Here is a 21,396-nt window from a genome sequence, read left to right on the forward strand (position 1 = left end):
GCCACTTCCAATCATGCAGGTCCTGGACAGCCTCAGGAGGTTCTCTGTCCTTTGGGGAACGCTGATGGCTGCCACCCAGGATTGGGCCACTCTGGCTGCCTTTTGGGGCTCCTCTCCCAGTGCCTCCCGGCTGCAAGCTTGGTCCTAGCATAGGGCCTTCTTCCTTAGGGTGGGTTTCACCTCCTTGTATCAGGTGGCAGACCAGCTGCTTCCAGCCTCAAATCAGGTCTTCTGACTCCTCCCAGAAACCAACCAACTTCTGAGCAGGAAATCCCGCCCCTCCCCAAAGAGTGGGAAACCGCAGAGGAAGAGAGAAATGAAACAGAAGGGAAAGCAGAGGAGGAGGGAGAGGGAGACAAGAAGCAAAAGGAAAAAGGAGATCAATAAAAAGAAGTCAAATTTGGTTGAAATCGCAAGGTAAGACTTTTTAAAATCACATTATATGTAATAGTATCGCCTAGTTCACAGTAGGGCCTCAAAAAACCGCTTTTGAAATAATGCATCTACTGGAATAAACAAGAGAGCTGGGCTGAAGGGAGCTTCAATGTCAAATGCTGGTCAAAAAAAGAAATGCCCAATGAGTTACGAAATATGTAGGAGGGAAGATATGATAAGACGCAGATGGAACCAAATGTCTGTTCCTGGCAATGAGAGCATTCTGATCATTTTGGGACAGAAAGTTAAGTTGAACAAAAAGTTGCAAAAATAGTCTTAAAAATGCCTGCATGTTCTGTTGATATCATACAAAGATTGCAGTTTGTAAGCATTTTTAAAAATTGGCTTTAAACAAGTGACAGAGCACAAACACCAGGCTGTATCTTGGGAATTGCTAAGAGTGCTGATATCTGCATTTTGCATCCAATCATCAGCTAGTTTAATATTATTAATATTGAAGTCTGGAGCTTTGAGAAAGGCTCATTTTATTTCAAGAAATCTTGTTCAATGGACCAACGGAGGCCTAAAGTTGTCAATCAAAATTCTTCATGTGCTGTTCACGTTTAATCCCAGTCCAGCCTGGCTGCTCAGGATACTGACCCTCTGAGCTTTAAAAGGGCCTGTTCAGAGAGCCTTCAAAGGCACTTCTTTCAGGTCAGTTAGAGAAACCCTGACAGGAACAGGAAATGCCATTCCCCACCCCCACCATTTACTCAAACCCTCACTTGCCATCAATAGACAGTATCATCCAAAAGTTTGTGGTTTACTGATCCAGTCACTTGGAGGGATTAAAATAGCTAGAGTCATGCTTTGGAAAGCATCTATAGACGATGGTGATGTTTTCACAACAGTTGGCTTTTAAGAGTCCTGCTCCCGCAACTTTTCCAACGGAGCTAAACAATCCAGAAGGACACGTTTGAAGTGTGTTGTTTATTTGGGGTTTTTTGTGGGATTTTTTTTGGTGCCAGTATTTCTCTTTGGGGTTTGTGTGAGTAAATCAAAGTCGGAAGCTGAAAGGAGGGTGGGAAAGGTACTGAGAGATGGAAGAATCTCACTCCGCTGGCTTGCCAAGATTTGAAAGGAATTGCTTTTCCCCTGTTAGCATGATATGAAAATAAAATCCAAAAATCCACGCTTGCTCTTTATACTAATTTCAGTACAGCTAAAAGCTCCCTGCATCCAATTTCTGAGCTGGAACAAATATTAAAGTTAATCTAATTTAATTCCTCTTGTTTGCCAGGTGAGGGAATTAAAGCCACGACAGGGGAAGGGCTTTGCCCGAGGTCACATATACATCAGTAGTGGAGGGGAGAATGGAACTCAATTCTCTTGGTCCCACCCAGGAGCCTTTCAAGTAACAACCCAAACTTTACAGGAAGATGCCCCAGACGCCCCAGGACTCATAAACTCTGTATCTGGTGATTAAATAAAATATTCCATTAAAAGATGTTCAAGTAATCCTTGCCTGGCAGAGATGGAAAGAAGGAAAAGATTTGCCTAATAGTTAAGTTTTTCCAGAATCTTTTTTTTATAACTGTCAGGGGACTAGAGATTATAAAAGAAGGATTTAAGGTAGGTTTGTCATGAGAGAATTTGAATGTTTTACATCCTACCATTAATCCAGCATTTTATATCTCTTTATATAATCTCATAGCATCCCCATTTTATAAATACCATTGTTTGAATTTGCTCAAATTCAGAGGGAATAGCATAGTATTATTTCTGCATCTCTCATTAGCAGGCTCAGGATTATGCTCTGGACTGACATGGATATTTATAGTTTAATGGCTATTAAACTCTTACTCAGGCCATTCCCCAACATGGACCCTTGTTCCAGCCATTTCAACCTCCTTGAGGTTCTTCTGACATGTCATGCTATTTCTAGACCCCTTGCCTGAATATGTGCAGTTCTCTCTACTTAGAATGCTTTTCCCCCAATTTCGTTTCCATAACTTGTACTTATCCTTCAAAACTTAACTCCAGGACCACCTCCTCTCAGAAGTCTTCCCCCACTGCCACACTGGGCTGATTTGGATGGCCTGTTCTGTACTCCGATAGCATCTTATGCACACCCTAGTTATAGTATACTATTATGCTATTGTGACTTTTCATTTACTTGCCTACCTACCTTCCTTATATTTAATTACAATCTCCTTGAAGGAGGAAGACACCAAGTATTGCTCAGCTTTTATATTCTGGCACCTAGCACAGTATGGGTCATTTGTTAGTTCGTACTCAATAAACGTTTGGAATAAATGGATGAATAACAAACGAAATATTTTCCTTCATTTTATTCCATTAAAATGATTTAATAAAAATTTTCATTTCCACACTCTTGACTTCTGGGTAACTTGAGAAATAGAAGATGTCACTATTATAAGCTTTCCCTCTTTTCAAGCCTGACAATCTACTCAAAAGAGCTATCAAAGGGTTAAACATGGCATTTGAACAAATGTACTAATTTCTATTTCCTTAAAAAATGCACTAAACACAGTAGAAGATGCTATAAGCCACAAAGACAAAGAGAACTGGAATTGAGACAACAGCAGATGAGAGATGTCAATACCTTTCAGAAGATGGAAAGCAAATGGACAAATTATAAGTGACTTAGCAAACTGGACACTGCTGAAGCCCAAGTGTCCATGACAGGAAACCAACAAGAAGCCACAGAGCCCAGGAGAGTCTCAGGGATCAGAGCATCAGGAATCTCAGAACATATAGGGAGAGATGGGGGCAAAAATAGGAGACATTCCAGATCCACTCTCTTGCCCTCCAACTGAGAAACGGAAGTTTATCATCTGGAGAAACTGGCCAAAGAGGTAGCAGACTTAGGGACATCAGGCACAGCGGAGGGTGTGGTTAGGCATGGAGCTAGAAACAGAAGGATTAGAGAATGACTCCATCCTGAAAGCTGAGATTCCCCAGCCCTTTACCCTGGCTAAGCTCCCAGAACACCAACAGTCTGGCTTATATCCCTCTCCATTCACCCTACTCCAGCCCACACTAGGCAGAAAAAATTAAGGATTCCTGTGTAGAAAGTATCCAACCAAAGGAAAAAAACAAACCTAAAGGCACTGGTATTTGGGGTCCCCCAAGGAAAGTATCCAGTATCCTCTGGATTGTCCTATAGTAGAGTCCAACAATTAACAGGCCCTGCCCTCACACACAAAACTATCAACAGCAAAGGAATGGACCCCAAGGATCACCAATCATGGAATTAAAGCCTCTGACATTGAAGATGGAGACTCCAAAATAAGTAATTGAGACAACAGAAGAAATCGTTAATAACAACAGCCATGATGACATCGATGTTCCCCCAGAGATAAGGAAAGACTCTGCATCCATGAATGAAGACCAGGAAACCAATGTGTTAAAACAGTAGTAAAGAACAAGAAAGAGCTTTTCAAAAGAAGAATACAACAAGAAATTTAAAATGAAGCACTGGAAGGTATAATTGACAAAATGTTCCAGACAGCAGGACAAAAAGGGAAAGAAAGAAAACATAGGACAAAAACAATAAGAAAATTACAGGGTCCATCCAGGAACTCTGGTATCTTCTAATAAGAATACCAAAAAGAAAGCACAGAGAAAATGGAGGGGACTACGTTAACCAAAAACATAATTTCTCCAAAATTTCCCATAATGAAAGATTTGCATTTTTATATCGAAAGGACCCAGTGGGTGCTCCACACAATAAAAGAAAGAAAAAAAACCTCTCCCCAAAGTACATAATTGTAAATTTTAGAACCCCAAGAATAAAAGGATCCCAAAAGCTCTAGAAAGAAGCAAACCAGTTCACAAACCAAAGATCAGGAATCCAGAGAGCAATTGGACTTCTCAGGATCAACACTAGATGCTGGAAACTACAAGGCAATGGCAATGTCTTCCAATTCCACGAGAAAATAATCTCCGCTCTAGAAAACCTTACCTAGACAAACAAGGAATCAATAGACGGTATAATAAAGGCAAGCAGGCAGAGCTGCTACCCTGGGATTTATGTGGCCATGGTCTGATGGATTAATGCCCACGTAAAGATGTTAAATGTAAAATAGCAGTCCTGAACCCAAGGTCTCAAAAAATTTCCTTACCATTCGTGAGAAGTCAACCAAGAAAGAGAGAAGTTGGAGCTCCTATGTGAATGGCAAAGGGACAGCCTAGCTAACAGCCAATCAAGTCCTAATCCAGATTGCAACAGGAGGCCTGGGGGCTCCAAGAGGGGTATCTCCAAGGAAAAAAAACAGACTTACCCAATTAATTTGACCAACTAATTTGAGTTTTCTAGCTCTTGTCAGAGGATTTGTAGAACATGGACAACTAAGTAATCCATAAAACAAAAATGTGATCGTAAACTCAGGGGTTCGGAGGGAGGGTAGGAATAGAAGAAAAGAAATGCAATCATAATACATGACACTGATGAGCTGTAAACAATTAGTCATAATAATATGAACACTGACTACTGATTTAATTAAAAATTGTGAAATAATAGTATTAGAAATCGAGGAGAAAGGAAATGAGTGTTGATCTGTATTGCAAAAAAAAAAAAGCAAAATCCTAATACTTCTTATTAGGAAATCAATAAATAATTTTTTTATTAAATAAATTTTATTGGGAATATTGGGGGACAGTGTGTTTCTCCAGGGCCTATCAGCTCCAAGTAGTTCTCCTTTAGTTCTCTAGTTGTGGAGGGTGCAGCTCATGTGGGAATTGAACCAGCAACCTTGTTGAGAGCTTGCACTCTAATCAACTGAGCCATCCGGCGCCCCTCTGGCAGCTCAGGGGCAGCTTGTGGTCTTCAATCTAGTTGTGGAGGGCGCAGCTCAGCCCACGTGAGAATCGAACCAGCAACCCTGTTGCTCAGAGCTCGCGCTCTAACTAACTAAGCCCTCCGCCCGCCCCAATAAATAATTTCTAAAAGCAAAAGCAAGAAATAGCAATAAAGAATATTGTTTAAAAATATGGGGTTGATTCACAGAGGAAAAAAATAAGATTTAAAAAAGGCGACACCTCTGAATGAGGCTAGAGTATGGAGAAGGGAGGAGCAAGGATTGCTGTTATTCATGAAAAGCCTTTGGAACCGTGTGACTTTCTCAACCCTCCTCATGTATTATATTGATAAATATTAAAATTACTTTTTTTTTTAAAAAAAGAGAGATAATGGTTCAATCTTAACCGTGGTCTCCCATGGATTGCATTCTACCAGTCGACATGTTGATGCCTGGAGCCATTCAATTAAATCTCAAACAAGCTATAGTTAAAGTATTTACTTAGTTACCCAGAGCAGTTCTCCAGTCTGTGTGTTCAGAATCGCCTGGGGAGCTCTGTAAAAATTCAGATTCCTGGGTCCCTCTCTTGATGGTTCTGATTTAACAGGGCTTGGTGGGGCCTGGGAATCTGCCTCTAGCTCCCACCTCCCACCCCACCGTCCCCATGATTCAGTGGCACAGCAAGGTTTAGGAACCCTGGACTAGAGCATAAATTGTGCTGGTAAGGAGGGGTGGGGAGGGGATTATAGGTGATTTGTGCGGAGTGAACTGTTTCTGTGTATTTGTCAGTGTGTTGTGAATCTATCTTCCTCCCTTCCTCCCTCTTTCATCCTCTTTTATCTGAATTTAACCCATAAATCCCTCTGGACGGCTGAAAACAGTGCCAGAAATGACGTCCCCATCCTGGCGATTTTTAATCCCAGCAGTCTGAATTTTCTCTCCCAACCCTGGGGCTCCCTCTGCTGGCAGAAGCCTGTTAAAACTCACTATCCTAAACCTAGAAATTCTCCTTCCGTTCCTATTAGGTCATTTTCCTCGGCTGTTTCCAAGCCCTCAAACTTCATGACCCCTCTCAGCAGACAAAAAACGGAAAATTCAGCCAACCTGGGAATGACTTCTTTGCCTTATAGGTGTGAATACCAGTATATAAAGGTCCAGAGGGAACGGGACGAGGCAGAAATGAGACTGAAAGGTACACATTGCAGTCAAGCCTGAGGAAAAGCAGACCTTAAGGAGTTTTATTCCCCATCTTCTTCTTCATCCCCTTCCCCCAAGAGAGATGAATGGATGAGGTAGCCACATCCATCTACCTCCCAAAAATTAAAAAATGATACACATTAGGCTAAAAAGCTCACTGAATTTGGAAACAGAAGACATGGGTTCAATATCCACCCTCACTTCACTTCCTCCATCCTCTTGTGGAGCCATGTGCCACATCATCAGACCCCATAAATCAGGCCCCTCCAGATTCTGTCTGTGGACTCTATTGGATTTTTCCCACAAGCTGAAAACATGCTTAGCCTGGTTCAGTGTCTGGCACAGAGAAAATGCTCAAAAATGTTTGAATGAAAACTTAACTCATTGCTATTGTAAAAATCACCCCCCTCCTGCAGATTTCCATACCTTTCAAGCTCCTCAGAAATATTTCCCCATGCCCACACTGAACATTATTTCCTCGTGTCCATCTCATTGACACTCTTCAAGCCATCTCATTGAGACACACACCTTCCACCCTCACTCCTGAGGTTCCCTGTTGTCTCAGGTCCTCCCGCTCTCTGCTTCTCGTTTGTTCTCCTTCACCAGCGCTCCTCTTCTGCCTGACCCATGAACGTTAGTGAGGTATTGTCCCTCATACCCTACACCCTCTCCCTAGCAGCCTCATCTACTCCTATGGCTTCAGCTTTAACTTATATGATTTAATTCCCCCGAATCTGCATCTCTCTCTAGCTTAGACCTTTCCCCTGAGCTCCAGATCCACACCAGACATCTTTATCTGATTGTGTAAGAATCACTTTCCATTAAACACTCAAAAAATGCTTTCTGAGCACCTACTGTACGCTAAGCACCATGCTAAGCCCTGGAGATACACTGACAAGATAGACCAAGCCTCTGCCCTCCAGAGGCTGTGTGTAATGGGAAAAACAGACAAGTGAGCAACTATGAATACCAACTGATGGGAGCTATGGGAAGACAAATGCCCAGTGTTTGGGGGCAGCCAGACCAGGTGAGGTGACTTCGAAGGGTAGAACCTGAAGGATAAGAAGGAGTGGGGGTAGGGGTGGTGAGGTTCCTGGGAAAGGATTTCAAAACTGATGAAGAACTTGTAAAGCTAAAATAGTGAATTTGGACTTTATCCTAAGAGTAATAAAGACCCACTGAAGAAGAATTAGATGGAGGGGAGCCCACATGGCGCTTCCACAGTGTTGGCAACGGTCAGGTCTTAAGGTGAACGGTAAATGAAAAGAATGAAAGAAACAAAGCACTGATACATGCTACAATATAGATGAACCTCAAAGACATCACGCTAAAGTCAAAGAAGTCAGACACAAAGGATCACATGTTATGTCATTCCACTAATACAAAAGAGAGAAAGTAGATTATTGATTGCCTGGAGCTTGGAGTGGGACCAGAGAGTAATTGTAAATGGGTAAGAGGGAGTGATAGAAATGTTCTAAAATTGGATTGTGGTGATGGTTTCCCAACTCTGGAAATTTATTAAAATCCATTGAATGATACACTTACCATGAGATACTTTTCTGGTATGTAACTAGACTGGAAAAAAAATCTGTTAAAAATAACCTGGCCAGTTTGGGCATGTTGAGTTTGCGGTGTTTAGGAGGCATTAAAAAGGAGAGGTTGAGCAAACAGGTGGTGGTGCTACCTGAAGCTTAAGAGGCAAGTGCTGTCAGGAGGTAGAGAATTTTAAGACTCAGCAAGATAAAGGTAGTGACTGGAGCCAGAAGAGTGAGGGAAATCACCCAGAGAGGACAGAGGGAGAGTGAAGTGTTGATGAAGGGAGTGAGGCTGGGTTGAGGAGCCTGAGGAGTGCAGAGGACCCAGAATTTCCAGCATACGGCAGGGAGGGAATGCAAAAGGTCAGTGAACAGGCAGAGTCCTGGGAGGGGGAAGAGGAGAGCACAGGTGCAAAGGCTTCATGACTGAAAGTAGATGGCCAAAACGACAGACTCCAGCAGTAGATATTCAAGGCCTTCAAGGATGTGGTTGCTGCTTACTTCTCCAAGTTTACTTCTCACCATGGAATCCCACCCTTTAAAATTCAGTGATCCTGCTCTATGGAATTGTTTGCAGTTTCCTAAACACACCATTCTCTTTCATACCTCCCTCTGTTTTCTCACATGGCTTCCTCTGCAGAGAATGTTCTAGAAACCAACCCGCCCCTCTCCCCACACACTCCTGGGATTCCAACGCAGTGCTCATCCTACCCTTTCTCATTTGCCTGGTGTATTCCTGCTCTTGTTCAATATGGATCAAGGTTAGCCTTGCCTCTGAAGCCTTTCCTACTTGCCCATCTCCCATGTGGGATGAACTATTTCCTTCTTTACGCCCCCGCCAGAGATTGCTACTGCAGCACTGGTAACACTTTATAGATTTCATTTATTTCCACATCTGTCTTCTCCTAGGACTTGGAAAGCGTTTTGTTTGTTTTTTTTATTCATAGTACCTGACCCACAGTAAGTACTAAAAAAATGTTAGTAGATGAAATCTCCACTCAGCCACTTTCTAGTCTCTGGCACTCTTTTCCTCCTTTCCTGCTTAGAGCCCTTTTGAGAGCTGTCTGTGGCCAGGCTGCTGGGCTCCATTGTGGGGAAGGTAGATGAGGTGGTCTCACCTTTGCCATCGGTAGCCATGGTCAAGGATGTTTAGTCCACACCTAACGCAGTTTCCCAGTGATCCCAAAGCTCTGTGCCACTTCTAGGATTGCTAGATAAAACGTAAGACTCCCAGTTAAATCTGAATTTCAGGTAATGTTTTAGTGTAAGTATATCCCATGCAATAGTAGAGAATATATATATATTTATATATTTATCTCCTAAAAATGTGTTCATTATTTACCTGCAATTCAAATTTAACTGGGTGTCCTGTATTTCTATCTGCTAAACTTGCTAAATCTGGCCGCTCTACTTCCCAAAGGGACGTGGCTTCCCTCTAATGCTGAAGTCACTGGCAGGCACCCCCAAGAAACCCACGCAGCTGAGGCTGCTGTGCCATCGTGATGTGCTTCTTGTAAGCTGGGCTGAACAACCAAGAAACAACACTGGGTGGCCAAAACTATGTGCTGGCTTTGCTGGCGTCAGTCCTCTCGGCCGCGTGGGACTCTCCCTCTGCTCACTCGGGCCATCCATGTTTCACCTAAGTTTGCAGGCAGTAACCTCTTCAGTTCCTGCTTGTGGGCCCTATCTCTCCTCCATGCTCGGATGCAAATCCATGGGAGCAAGGCCAGACAAAGAACCTGAAAAACCGCAACTACAACATGTTCAGAGTTGCCTGCACCACACCCCCACTGAGGGGCAGGGGCAGGCCACACTCTGGGCCTCGCTGGGGTACTTGTTCTTTCCCAAGAGGCTCTTGGCTCTCCCAGGCAAAGACTCCAGAGGGTCGGCCCCACCAGGGCCCCTGCCACAGACTACATACCGGATGATGGGTGGGGGGACAGGGCAGCACCTACAGGGTGGTGAACCCCATCTCTAGTTCATTTTTCCACATCTGAGTTTCCATTAGTTGGAAACTATGAGTAAGTCTGTCCATTAGGAGTAGGGTCATGCAGAAGGGTTAACAAATGAGAACTTCTTCCCCAGGGGAGTGAGAAGAAAAGGAGGAGGGGCAGGGAGGCGGGAGTCCATGCTATTAGATAAAACAATAGTTGTTTCCATACCTGGAACAGATTCTGATGGCCATGGCACAGATTTATAAACTCAAAAAAAATCAGACCTGAGGAACTGGATTGGGGTGGGAGGGGCGAAGGGCAGGGGAGGATTGTATGCATTCTGATAGTATGCTAAGGTCCTTTCCTGTCTGAACACGGTGTTGTTATTTTCCCAGGGAAGGCAGAACCTCCCAACAGAGACGGTTCATTCACCTTTTACTCTGACGTCTGCCCACTAGGCCCCTGGCAGAATTTATTTTCAAAAATAAGAGGCCACTTTCTTAGCAAAGCTACTAAACAGTTTACGAAGTGCTACAGCAACTGCTGCCTCAGAAATGACAGGTGTTCCTCTCAGGACCCACATTTTATGCCAAACATATGCAAATTCCCCTCTGGCTGCTCATCCTCACATGTGCCATCACCGGTTTGTCCTCCCAGATCTGGCCCATCCCTCAGAGTCTCTTTCCCATTCAACCCCTGTGCTCTTCTCACCGTGTTGCTTTTTCTTGACCCCATTTAATCGGCTGGGAATGAATGCCTGGCTGGCCTCTGACATGCACCCCCAGCTGAGGGGAACCTATTCTATGTGGGTTTTGAAAACAGCCAGGTTGTAGTCATGGCATTTTTCTAAAAGCCCGCTCTTAAATGTAGATGGTCAATGCATTACAAAGGAGGGGTAGCATGCAGAAGAGGGCTTGGTGGGTCTATGGTAGCTCTACTCAATTTTTTGAGGAACTTCCATACTGTTTTCCATAGTGGCTGCATTAATTTGCATTTGTATCAACAGTTCACTAGGTTCCCTTTTTTACACATACTCACAAACAGTTGTTATTTCTTTTTAATAATGGCCATTCTAAAGGGGTGGGGGCAGAAAAAAAGTGGGTAATGGAGGTCAATATTTGGTAATGGAATAAAATTAGACTTCAAGTGGTAAGCAAGCAGTAGAGTATACAGATGTCAAATTAATATGTTGTACACCTGAAAATTATGTTATTAACCAATGTCACCCCAATAAATTTAATTTCAGAAAAAGGAGCGGCAGCACAAAGGAGTGAACAGCTAGCTTCGTTGCTATGGCAGTGAAAAGAACTTAATTGGGGGAAATTTGACTCAAAACAAATGCTAGGTGAAACAGTCTTATTCCCTCTTTTTTAAAAAAACATATAAAACAAAGCATCATATACGTATGGTTACATATTCTTGAGTTTTAAAAAATCTATCTTCATTTCTAGTGCCATCAGCATCCATAACTAAAACCCAACTTTGCAGAATTCTTTGAGATCCTCAATAACTTTTAAGATTGTAAAGACATCCTGAGACCAAAAATTTTGAGAACTGCTAAGACAATATACCATCTCCCATTACAGTGTCCTCATTTCTCGTTAATGCATTTTATTGACTAAAAATTATTTCATCTAATTCCACGAAAATTACTTTATTGGGTGCTTTCTCTATATCCTTATATTCTGAGCATGATTGCTACTAGGTCATCTAATTATTAATCTGTGTGTGTGTGCGTGTGTGTGCTTAATGTGTCCATGTTTCAATGTCTTTTGAGGCACCACAATGTTGGATTTTATATGTTAATTCAGCCAATAATCAACCATACTTGATGCACTGGTTTTACATTCTATCACCTGCTATTTATCTTACTCATTTTTATGTTTGCTTTCTTTAAATTATGTTCTCTGTAGTGCACTTTAAAATTCTTTCTTTTTTGTCAGACAATAAACTTCCCTAGTAGTTCATCTTTTTATCATTTCAGCATCACCATATTTTAAAGCAATTTTCATTGTTTCCTATAATTCTGCTGTTAATAGTATAGTATTAAGAAAGTAAACTTAAATTTCCTTCTCTCTAGAGATGAAAATGGAGTCTGGTCTGTAACATATCTTGGCACCGTAAAGTTCTTTACAAAATTATGCATATATTATCTTGCAGTTCTGACAATTTGTAAAACACGTCTAATTTTCCACTTGAATTTTCTTTATATATATTTTTTCTACTTTGTCCTCCACAAACCTTGAGTTCTATCTAGCCCGCAACTGTTCCCAAATCTCCACTGTTTTCTTGAAGTGAACTTCACAGCTGTGGGCCTTTGTTGACAAATTATTTCATCTCCTCTGAGTCTTAAATTATTTTCCCTTACTCTGCAGTGAAAACTCAGTGAATGTTTCCAGATACCGAGTTGGGGTCATAACTCAATTTATCTTAATCTTGTGTGAATCCCCCAACCTGTGCCCTCAACCCATATTCCTCCTCCAAAGCTCTGGTACCCATTCTTATCATCACATTTAAATGGTTTTCTCCGTTCTATTGGTAATTTGCAGAATTCTACCTCTGCTCTGTGATGGGGTAATTTTTTATAGTTTAGTGTGTTGGTTTTAAGTTGAAAAACTTAACAATATCTTAAATTCTTTCTCTGAATATTGTTCCTTACGAATTCTTGCTACAGACATACCAAGGTGGTTATTTTTATATTTCTGTGATAAATTCTAAATTACTAGGGTTTTCTCTTCTATGATCCTTTGATTGTTACCAAATCAATTTTCAGCTGGACATGGGCTTTTCAGGCCAGTTTTGTTTCAAAGATGCTAGTTCTTTTTACTTCTGCAGCAGGGCTTCTCTTCCTAGCATCTTCTCCATGTTTCTTGTTCCTCTGTAGCATTTACAAGACCCAATTTAATAGTTTCATGCTTTTTTTTTCCCCTTGGCATTCATTATTTCTTCTTTATTTGCTGTTAAAGTAATAAGTGTATGTTCCTCTGCACTTGCCCGGGAGTCTTGAACTGGTCTTGAGTTTCCCACCATCTGGGTCGGGCTGGTTTGCAATCCCCTTTGATGTTATAATACATGTTCATTGAACTTGAGTTTGGGGCTTATCGGGCTTGTTTGCTTGTTTACTTTCCAAGATGTGCACATTTTTTCTTAGGCTCCTTTTTCTGTTTTGTGCTATTATTTTTAATTGTTTCTGACTCGGAGATGGGCTGAGAGTGTGAATTAGCCTGACTTTGGCTCTTTTTGCTATTACTCACATTTTCCCAGAAGCCCCACACATACTTTCTGTATTTTACAGAAAGGCCCTTGATTCCTGGCTTAAAGGGTGTTAAGAGGAAGATGGGCTCAGGGTCGGGATGCTCAGGAATCCAGTCCTGTACAGTCATGAACTTGGCCATCTAGAAGTCTCTTCTTGCTCAATGAAATGGAGTAAACATTGTCCATTATGAAATCCACTACGCAGGCTGCCAGGACAAATGGGATCCCACCCAAAGCCAATCGTTGCTCGTACAGGGAAATTGGCTAGCACTGCCTGAGACTACTCCAGCCTCCCCCGTCCCTGATGTCACAACTCGGAGGCTGCTGCCTGCCTAGGAGGTTGTAGAAAGTTCTGTAGGTCCTCTCTGTGTGTCCTACAGGGCTCCTCAGGCCAGGTCCCTGTCTGATGGCTTTTATGAAAAACTCTCTGCTCCCCATTCTGGGGCTCTTCTTGGCCTACTACTATTCTACATATGAGGAATTCACACCAGGTAAGTACCAATGTGTCTAATTTTGGAGGAATAGATTTTTTTAAAAGGAAAGAAACAGAGGGTAGCTGGAGTATTTCTGATGATCATGATGACTTCCTGATCCCCAAAGCTGCTGAACAATAGGGGACCCTGAGGTGGGACTGTATTTCTGTGTACTCCAGCCACAGGCTATGGGTGATAGGGGTGTGGGGAAGGGTAATGTATAGCCAAAAGGTTGCCAAATAGTCCATGCTGTATTTAGCATCCTTATTAGAAAGCAATTTTGGATCCCCTACAAAAATGAGGGTAATTCTAAAATTCACAGGCTCTGGAGAGAGCCTGGTAAGGGGAGGTCAGAGAGCAATCTGGAGTTGCTGACTAACTAGAAATGAGGAGAAATCCCTGGAATCTCTATGAGCACATGTGTTTTGATGACTTTTTTGAATTTTATTTCTACTGAGCAAAATTGAATGATTCCATAAGTGTCTAGAACTCTGTCCATGGAGTTTTTTTAAGAAGGGCAGTAGGGAGACTTGGTTTTGAACAACCAAGCCAAAGCCCCATTTCAGACCATATTTATGAAAGACTAAGTGTTCCTTCATGGATTTCTGCAGTTTGAGATAAGTTGATCCGGGCGCATAACCTTTAGACAGGCTGAGATAAGGCTGCCCACATCCAGAGCAGCAGGAGGAATGTTGCTGTCGAGTTGGGTATGCTCCTCACTTCCTTTTGGGGTTTCCCAGAGATGCTCCGAGGAAAGAAAGTGATTGTCACAGGGGCCAGCAAGGGGATCGGAAAAGAGATGGCCTATCATCTGGCGAAGATGGGAGCCCATGTGATGGTGACAGCGAGGTCAGAAGAAACTCTAAAGAAGGTGAAGGTTTTGTGCCCACAGACACATGTACCCTCACATGCCCAGATGTATTCTTATATATACTTACATATCCATACACAGACGCATACACACACATAAACACATGCACACATACCTACAGGCTCAAACACCCACAAAAATATAAAAATATGCATTTCAGTATTCATTCCCATGCATATATACAGACAAAGTTCTTGGGCTGCATATACTCATAGACAGGCCTTTTCACACACATTTTACACATGAAGTCAGAGATATATAGATATATGCTCAGATACCAAAATTCCAGAACCTACCCATGAATTCATATTCTCACACCCATGCAGATTCTCAAACGCATGCCCTCTCATATACTCAGACTCACAAACCCAAGTATATACAAACATTCACAAACCTAGGGCTACCCACATAGAAACTAGCATCGTTCAGAAATATCTGTTCACATAAACTCGTAAACACAAATCATAGACTTGAACCCCAGTACAAGGATGACATCCATTTACACCCTACCTGAAATATTTCCAGAAAGTAGTTCATACAGAGGACAAAGAGTGTTTCTGGTTGCATTTAGTAACACACACACACACACACACACACACTCACTGAACTCACTCTCACTCGCACAAACCCGCTACCATTTCTTATCCTGACAGTGTTGTAAGCAACCTCTCCTTTAAACCTCCATGACTGTACAGACTGCCCCCAAAGGTCTGCAGCCAGTACTGACACGGTCCTCACTGTGTCCCTGCAGGTGGTGTCCCACTGCCAGGAGCTTGGCGCAGCCTCGGCACACTACATTGCTGGCAGCATGGACGACATGACTTTTGCAGAGCAATTTGTTGCCAAAGCTGGAAAGCTCATGGGTAAGGCTGCTTCTCCTCTTTCCTCTTTTGGACTTTGCTCTAGGCGTCACCAGGGAGCTTTGGGAAGGGGGACGGGGAGAGGGAGTGGGGGAGGAAAGGTATCAACCCCACATGGTTTCTCTTAACACAGCCATTTCTTGCAGGAGGACTAGACATGCTCATTCTCAACCACATCACCAGCGCTACTATGGTACCATTCAATGGTGATGTCCACTTAGTGCGCAAAAGCATGGAGGTGAACTTCCTGAGTTACGTGGTCCTGAGTATGGCTGCCTTGCCCATGCTGAAGCAGAGCAACGGAAGCATTGTTGTCGTCTCCTCCGTGGCTGGTGAGTGGGGCAGGGGCCCATGTGTAAGGCGGGAGCAGGAGAAGTGCCAGGAATGGTGTTGGGGGCTCTGCGGTCCATATGAATTTGTTTTATCAGTTTTCATGCAGGGAAGTAACATGCTACAAACTGGAAGTTGAAATGCTCACAGTGATATTAAGCAAAACTGATTAGTTGCTTATATGTGTGGACAGGCAGATGTATGAGTACTTGGTATGTAAACTTGGGTATGTAAGCTTGTATGTAATGGTATGCTCCATGAAGAGCATGCATGCTGAGTAAAAGATACGCTGTTGAGAACAAGTGGGGCCATGCAAAATGAGAGATTATTCAAGATAGCTGGGCTACAAGATCCCTGGCAGGAACAGAGAAAGAGCAGCAGTTCAGAGTATCCACCAGAAGCCTGGTGGTGTGTGATGTACAAATGGAAGTCCAAAGGGACATCAAGAAACTGCTGGAGGTATAGCCTGTCCTGGTACTTAAGGGAGAGGCCTGATCGTGACGGACAAAAAAGATCTTGCTTTCTTCATGACCAAGAGAGTTACGTTGGTGAAGTTAGTTGATGCCAAAGTAGAAATAAGAGGTGACGTATTTTCAAAACATACCGTTGTCTGATCAGTGAATTAAGCAAAGGCAAAATGAAACAAACAATAAACACACTCACACACACACACACCCCATTTTATTAACAGACCTGCCTATACTGGGGTGTTCTCCAAAATCTGAACTCGCTACATTAAAAGTCCAATTTAAACAACCAACGGGGTAGGAGAGAGTGTGTACAGAGAGATCTTCATGAAGAGAACGCTGTATGATCACAAGAAGTCCCTGGTGCTTTGGAGGATGGCCGTGTCAGAAGTTATCAACAGGAAAAAGCCTGACAGTTTCCAGCTTGGGGGATTCCTAGGCCCATTTCATTGTGGGTCCAGGAGAGAAGCGCCACACACATTTGTTGATTAGTCCGTTAGAGGATGTGGCTGGAAAGTGCAAACACCAGGATCAAAGTCAGCCATCCAAATGTTCCTGGCAGTGTAAAAACAAACAACCCAGAGGAATTTGTGAATACTTAAGTACATCACAAATGTTAGTTATTAACTGAAACTAAAAACGCCATCTATGTTGTAGAATCTACTTCCTGGATGGAAAAGGCCTTCATAGTGATGGAATAAAAGGGCATTGTGTCTGTGCTACCCGCCAAAAGGAGAGATTGATATGCATCCCTATGCTTCCCAGCCAACACAGACTTGCTACCCCTCCCCAGACACAGCCTCTCTCTGGGCTGAAAGAAAGGGAGAGCTTCCCGATGCATACTGAGTGGGAAGGCGCTGGGCACATCCCCAATTCACCCTAGGGCATTGGCTAAAATCCTCACATCCGTCATGATACAGGTGGCTTTAAGGATTCCAGCTGACTAAATAATACGTCCACTCTAGGCAAAGGTGTGCTTTATCTTTGACTGGGGAATTGAACTTTTGATAATGTACACACAGTGTCAATGTTCTCGAAAGGAACAAGAAGGACTGTAGAAGTCCAGGGGCATGTTGAAATGCTGATAACCTCTCCTTCATGCATCTTCTACACCTACCAAGTGTCTCTTTGTAATTTCCATGGACTCTGGCAGGACTACTATACTTCATATCTGTTATTTGTATATCCAAAAGAATTCAGCCTGTTTGCTTTGAAGTGTGTCTGTGAACTCCCTAAGTGAAGAATCTCTATTCTATGCTATCTTCTTTTAAATAGTCAGCAAACATGTTTATTATTCCCTCCTCCTTAAAATCTAAATTCCACAAACATGAAATGCTAAACCTCAAACTGAGGTCAGCCAAAGAGAATTGGGGTGGATTTTTAATCATTCCTTCCAGAGAATGCAGTAAGCTGTTTAGTGAATTACAGTGATAAGCAATTGTTTTTGTCCACAATGCATTCCCTGGTATTGCATTACATGGAAATCCTATACTTGTAATATATTCTTTAAAGCCTCTGCTACTTCTTTGGCATCAACAGAAACAGTATTGCTGTCCCTGGGGATGTCCTTGCAGACCATGTCCATCCACCACTCAACATGGTTTTTCCACCTTCTGATCAATGTACAAATGACACTGATTAGTCTCCCCTCCTTTCACCATTCAAGTTCAGATATAAGTTGAGCTACTATAACACGTACCCTAATTTACAACGGCTTAACAAATAGAAATTTCTTTTTCTATCATGAAACAGCCTGGGGTAAGCAGTCCAGGACTGACATGATAGTTCTATCCCATGATGTTGTCTAGGAACCTTAGTATCTCAAAAACACCATCTCTGGGGTGTTACCCTCGCGTGCATGTCAAGACGGCTCATTATCAAGTCAGAATGGTAGCTGGAGAAAATAGAGAAAGAAGAGTACATATAACGTGTGAGTTATACACTTCTCTTCTGTCACAGCTGGCTGCATTTGTGGTCTTTCTTTGAAGAGGATTGTGTGCAATTGAAAATCAGAGAGTCTATTTCTAGAAAAGGTACCAGTGTTGATAAACAACTAACAGTGTCCAACATCACTCATGAGAAGATGCATTCAGACTAGAAAGCAGCCGTCCTTCCAGGCCACCCCACATGTGTTGCCCACACCATACACACTCACCCCACACCAACTGTCTCTCACATTCAAGGTCCATCACGAAAACAAAACCCCTTCCATCAGGCAGTGGTGCAGGGGACAGCGGGGTAGGTGAAATAATGGAAAGAGAATGCCTGCATGGTATTTGCAAAACAAACGGAGACAGAGATATTAATACTCCATTTTAACTGGAAAAAAAATCCCTCAATTGTTCAGATAACATTTGGAAACATCTGGAAACTTTTATCTGCCATTAGTCAGAATGGGTCTTCATGAAATAAGTTCCACTTTAGAAAAGTAAAGTTCATTCCATTTTCACACCCCTCAGCTCTGCGAACCCCGTAACTATGGCACCTCACATCAGAGACACATGGCATCTAGAACCCAGCATCCCGCTCCCCTTCTCTGCCTCCTCTTTCCTCCCTCTCAGGAGAATCATGGACCAGCCTGTCACCCCCTGCCCCTTTCTCTGCTCAGGATCCGTTTAAACTCACCCTGGCAAAAACTTCCTAAGACAATGCTTTTGTGGAAAACTCAAGCCAATGTACGAAATCACTTGTTAGACATTAACCTATTTGTCAGCCGAAAGCCGTCTGTGTGGTCTAAACCTATTTTAAAAATCCAACATTACAAAGAGGAAAAAAAAAAGGAAAAAGAAAACAGGTTTCTCAACTACACACATCAACTAACAGGATTAAGAATGTCCAGAATGGTGTTTTGCATAAAGACAAGAATATACAAATGTTAATTTCATCCCTGCCGTCAGCTCCGGCATACCCACTTTTTCCTGAAAGGTAGACCAATGCTTCAAGGTATGGACATACGTTGGGGTGCAGTGGGGAGACCTTAAAGTCAAGGTCTAGGATGTAAAGGGGCGTAGGAACTAGAGTAGATAGGGGTGAAGTATCCCTCCCTCAATTGTTCTAATTTTTCTAAGGAAAGATGAATCTTTATGCTTCAATCCAATTACCCCTAAAAATAATTTTCAGACCAAAATTTCCCAAATGAGTCGAAATGCTTATGCATATGAGTACAGGTATTTATTTGTACAGGGGAAGGGGGGATTGCTGCTGCAGGTTTGGACTATTTGGAGAGAAATTTGGGGAAGTGAGGTATGTGTGTGTATAGCTATGTCATCTATCGGGCCTGGAAGAAGGACAAAAAGGAAATCAGAGTGAGAATCAACAACCTGGATGTAAAAATTTCATTGTTGCCTAAATTCAAGAGATTATGTTTAGGCAGAACCTGAAGGATTGAGAGAACCTGCTGGACTCAATTTCAAGTTCAGTGTCATATCTGCCCCCCAAAGAGGCACAAGATGAGATTTAAAAAGGGGAGAGATAACTCCCTGCTAAAGACAGTTGACAATTTAGTTTAGGTTGAGAACAATATAATGCTATCCATGACAACCATTGCTCCATATTCCCCCCTTGAAAGGCTGGTTAGAGCTTAAGTAGTCAGGGCTACTTAACCCTGCTAGGCTATTGGTTTCGTTCAGTGTCCTTCTGGATGAAATAGCAGGGTTCCAGCATCATTCATTTTTTTACTCACCAAAAAGTTTGAGAAGACTTATAACAAATACACTCTAATTAAAATATACAAATAGAAAACTAGATCTTCAGAAAAGAAGGACATAAAAATGCCAAAATTAGACTCAACACAGATGCTGTGCTTAAATTTCAATTTCGGTTCTTGAATTTCTTAACAAAAAAAAGGGTAGGGTCAGTATATATGTAAAATTATATTCAAAGAAAGAAGCACTACAGAAAGCAAATAATTTCTGAAATTAATTTCTCAGAAAAGATTATAAATTGATGGCACAAAGTAATCAAAAGGGTAATGCCCCAACTTTTAAAAATATTTCTAAGATTATAAAAGTTACACACACACACACACACACACACACACACAAACCATCCAAATTTTTAAAATTGTAAAAAGTGTAAAATGAAATTAAAATCCTCCATAATTAATGCCAAAATTTTGGAGAATTTTCTTCCAGATAGTTATAGATACAGATGTAGATATAGCTATACGAGGTCTGACAAGTTGGTGAACTTGTTGCAACAATGTTACTAAACTTTTATGATATCAGAGGGATTATTTATTATGAATTTGTACCAACTGGACAGACAGTTAACCAGCTGTACTATCTGGAAGTGCTGAAAAGACTGCGTGAAACACAGACAAAAATGACCTGAACTTTTCACCAACAATTCATGGCTCTTGCATCACGACAACGCACCAGCTCACACAGCACTGTCTGTGAGGGAGTTTTTAGCCAGTAAACAAATAACTGTATTGGAACACCCTCCCTACTCACATGCTCTGGACCCCAGTGACTTCTTTCTTTAACCGAAGATAAAGGAAATATTGAAAGGAAGACATTTTGATGACATTCAAGACATCAAGGGTAATACGATGACAGCTTGATGGCCATTCCAGAAAGAGTTCCAAAATTGCTTTGAAGGGTGGACTAGGTGCATAACTTCCCAAGGGTAGTACTTTGAAGGTGACCATAATGATATTCAGCAATGAGGTATGCAGTAGTTTTTCTAGGATGAGTTCGCGAACTTAATTGTCTGACCCCATAGAGTACATTTTCTATTGCCAGATATTTAGGTTACTTTCAATATTTTGCTTTTTAAAAAACTCTATAATAAATGTTCTTGTTCATAAATCTGTGGCTAAGTTGATGATCATTTCCTTGATAAATTCTTAGCACTAGATTTACTGGGTGAAATGTTGGAACCATTTTTAAGGCTGTTGGTACATGTTTCCAAATTGCCTTAGACAAAATGAAAAATAAAGGTTTAGACTTTTTAAATATACAAAAATAAATCTAATTTAAATGAATGCTATGAGCATGATGTCCCATTCCCATCCTCAGTATACATGTGAGTATTCATGTCACACCTATTTTGCAGAGTTAACAAAAGTTTTCAGCTACTGACAATTTTGTAGATAAAAGTAAAAGGTGTTTAGTGCAGTTCCCTGGGTATCCACAGGGCACTGGTTCCAGGACACCACCACCATCCCCACACACAGGATACCAAAATCCATGGATGTTCAAGTCCCTTACATAAAATGGCATAGTATATGCATATAATCGACGCATATCCTCCTGTAATACTTTTGTGAAGTG

At 42.0% G+C, this 21,396-nt stretch overlaps 2 protein-coding genes across 8 annotated transcripts in view; one reads left to right on the forward strand and one right to left on the reverse strand.

The window, feature by feature from the left end:
* The window catches only part of LAMB3 (laminin subunit beta 3), a 144,705-nt gene that overhangs the window by 61,814 nt on the left and 61,495 nt on the right, over positions 1–21,396 (reverse strand). The window lies entirely within an intron of this gene.
* HSD11B1 (hydroxysteroid 11-beta dehydrogenase 1) overlaps positions 303–21,396 on the forward strand; it is a 44,909-nt gene continuing 23,815 nt past the window's right edge. The window contains exons 1-5 of one of the 6 annotated variants that reach the window (XM_081025852.1): positions 303–417; positions 13,325–13,610; positions 14,333–14,463; positions 15,215–15,326; positions 15,470–15,655. In XM_081025852.1, the coding sequence (XP_080881978.1) occupies positions 13,526–13,610; positions 14,333–14,463; positions 15,215–15,326; positions 15,470–15,655 (514 nt within the window). In that variant the 5' untranslated portion in view covers positions 303–417; positions 13,325–13,525. Of the gene's footprint in view, positions 418–8,187; positions 8,294–13,324; positions 13,611–14,332; positions 14,464–15,214; positions 15,327–15,469; positions 15,656–21,396 lie in introns of those variants that run through there. The other 5 variants (XM_081025853.1, XM_081025854.1, XM_081025857.1 and 2 more) reach the window with 5 other exon arrangements.

Source organism: Rhinolophus hipposideros, assembly GCF_964194185.1.
Source record: "Rhinolophus hipposideros genome assembly, chromosome: 19".
In the NCBI taxonomy this organism is placed as follows: Eukaryota; Metazoa; Chordata; class Mammalia; order Chiroptera; family Rhinolophidae; genus Rhinolophus; species Rhinolophus hipposideros.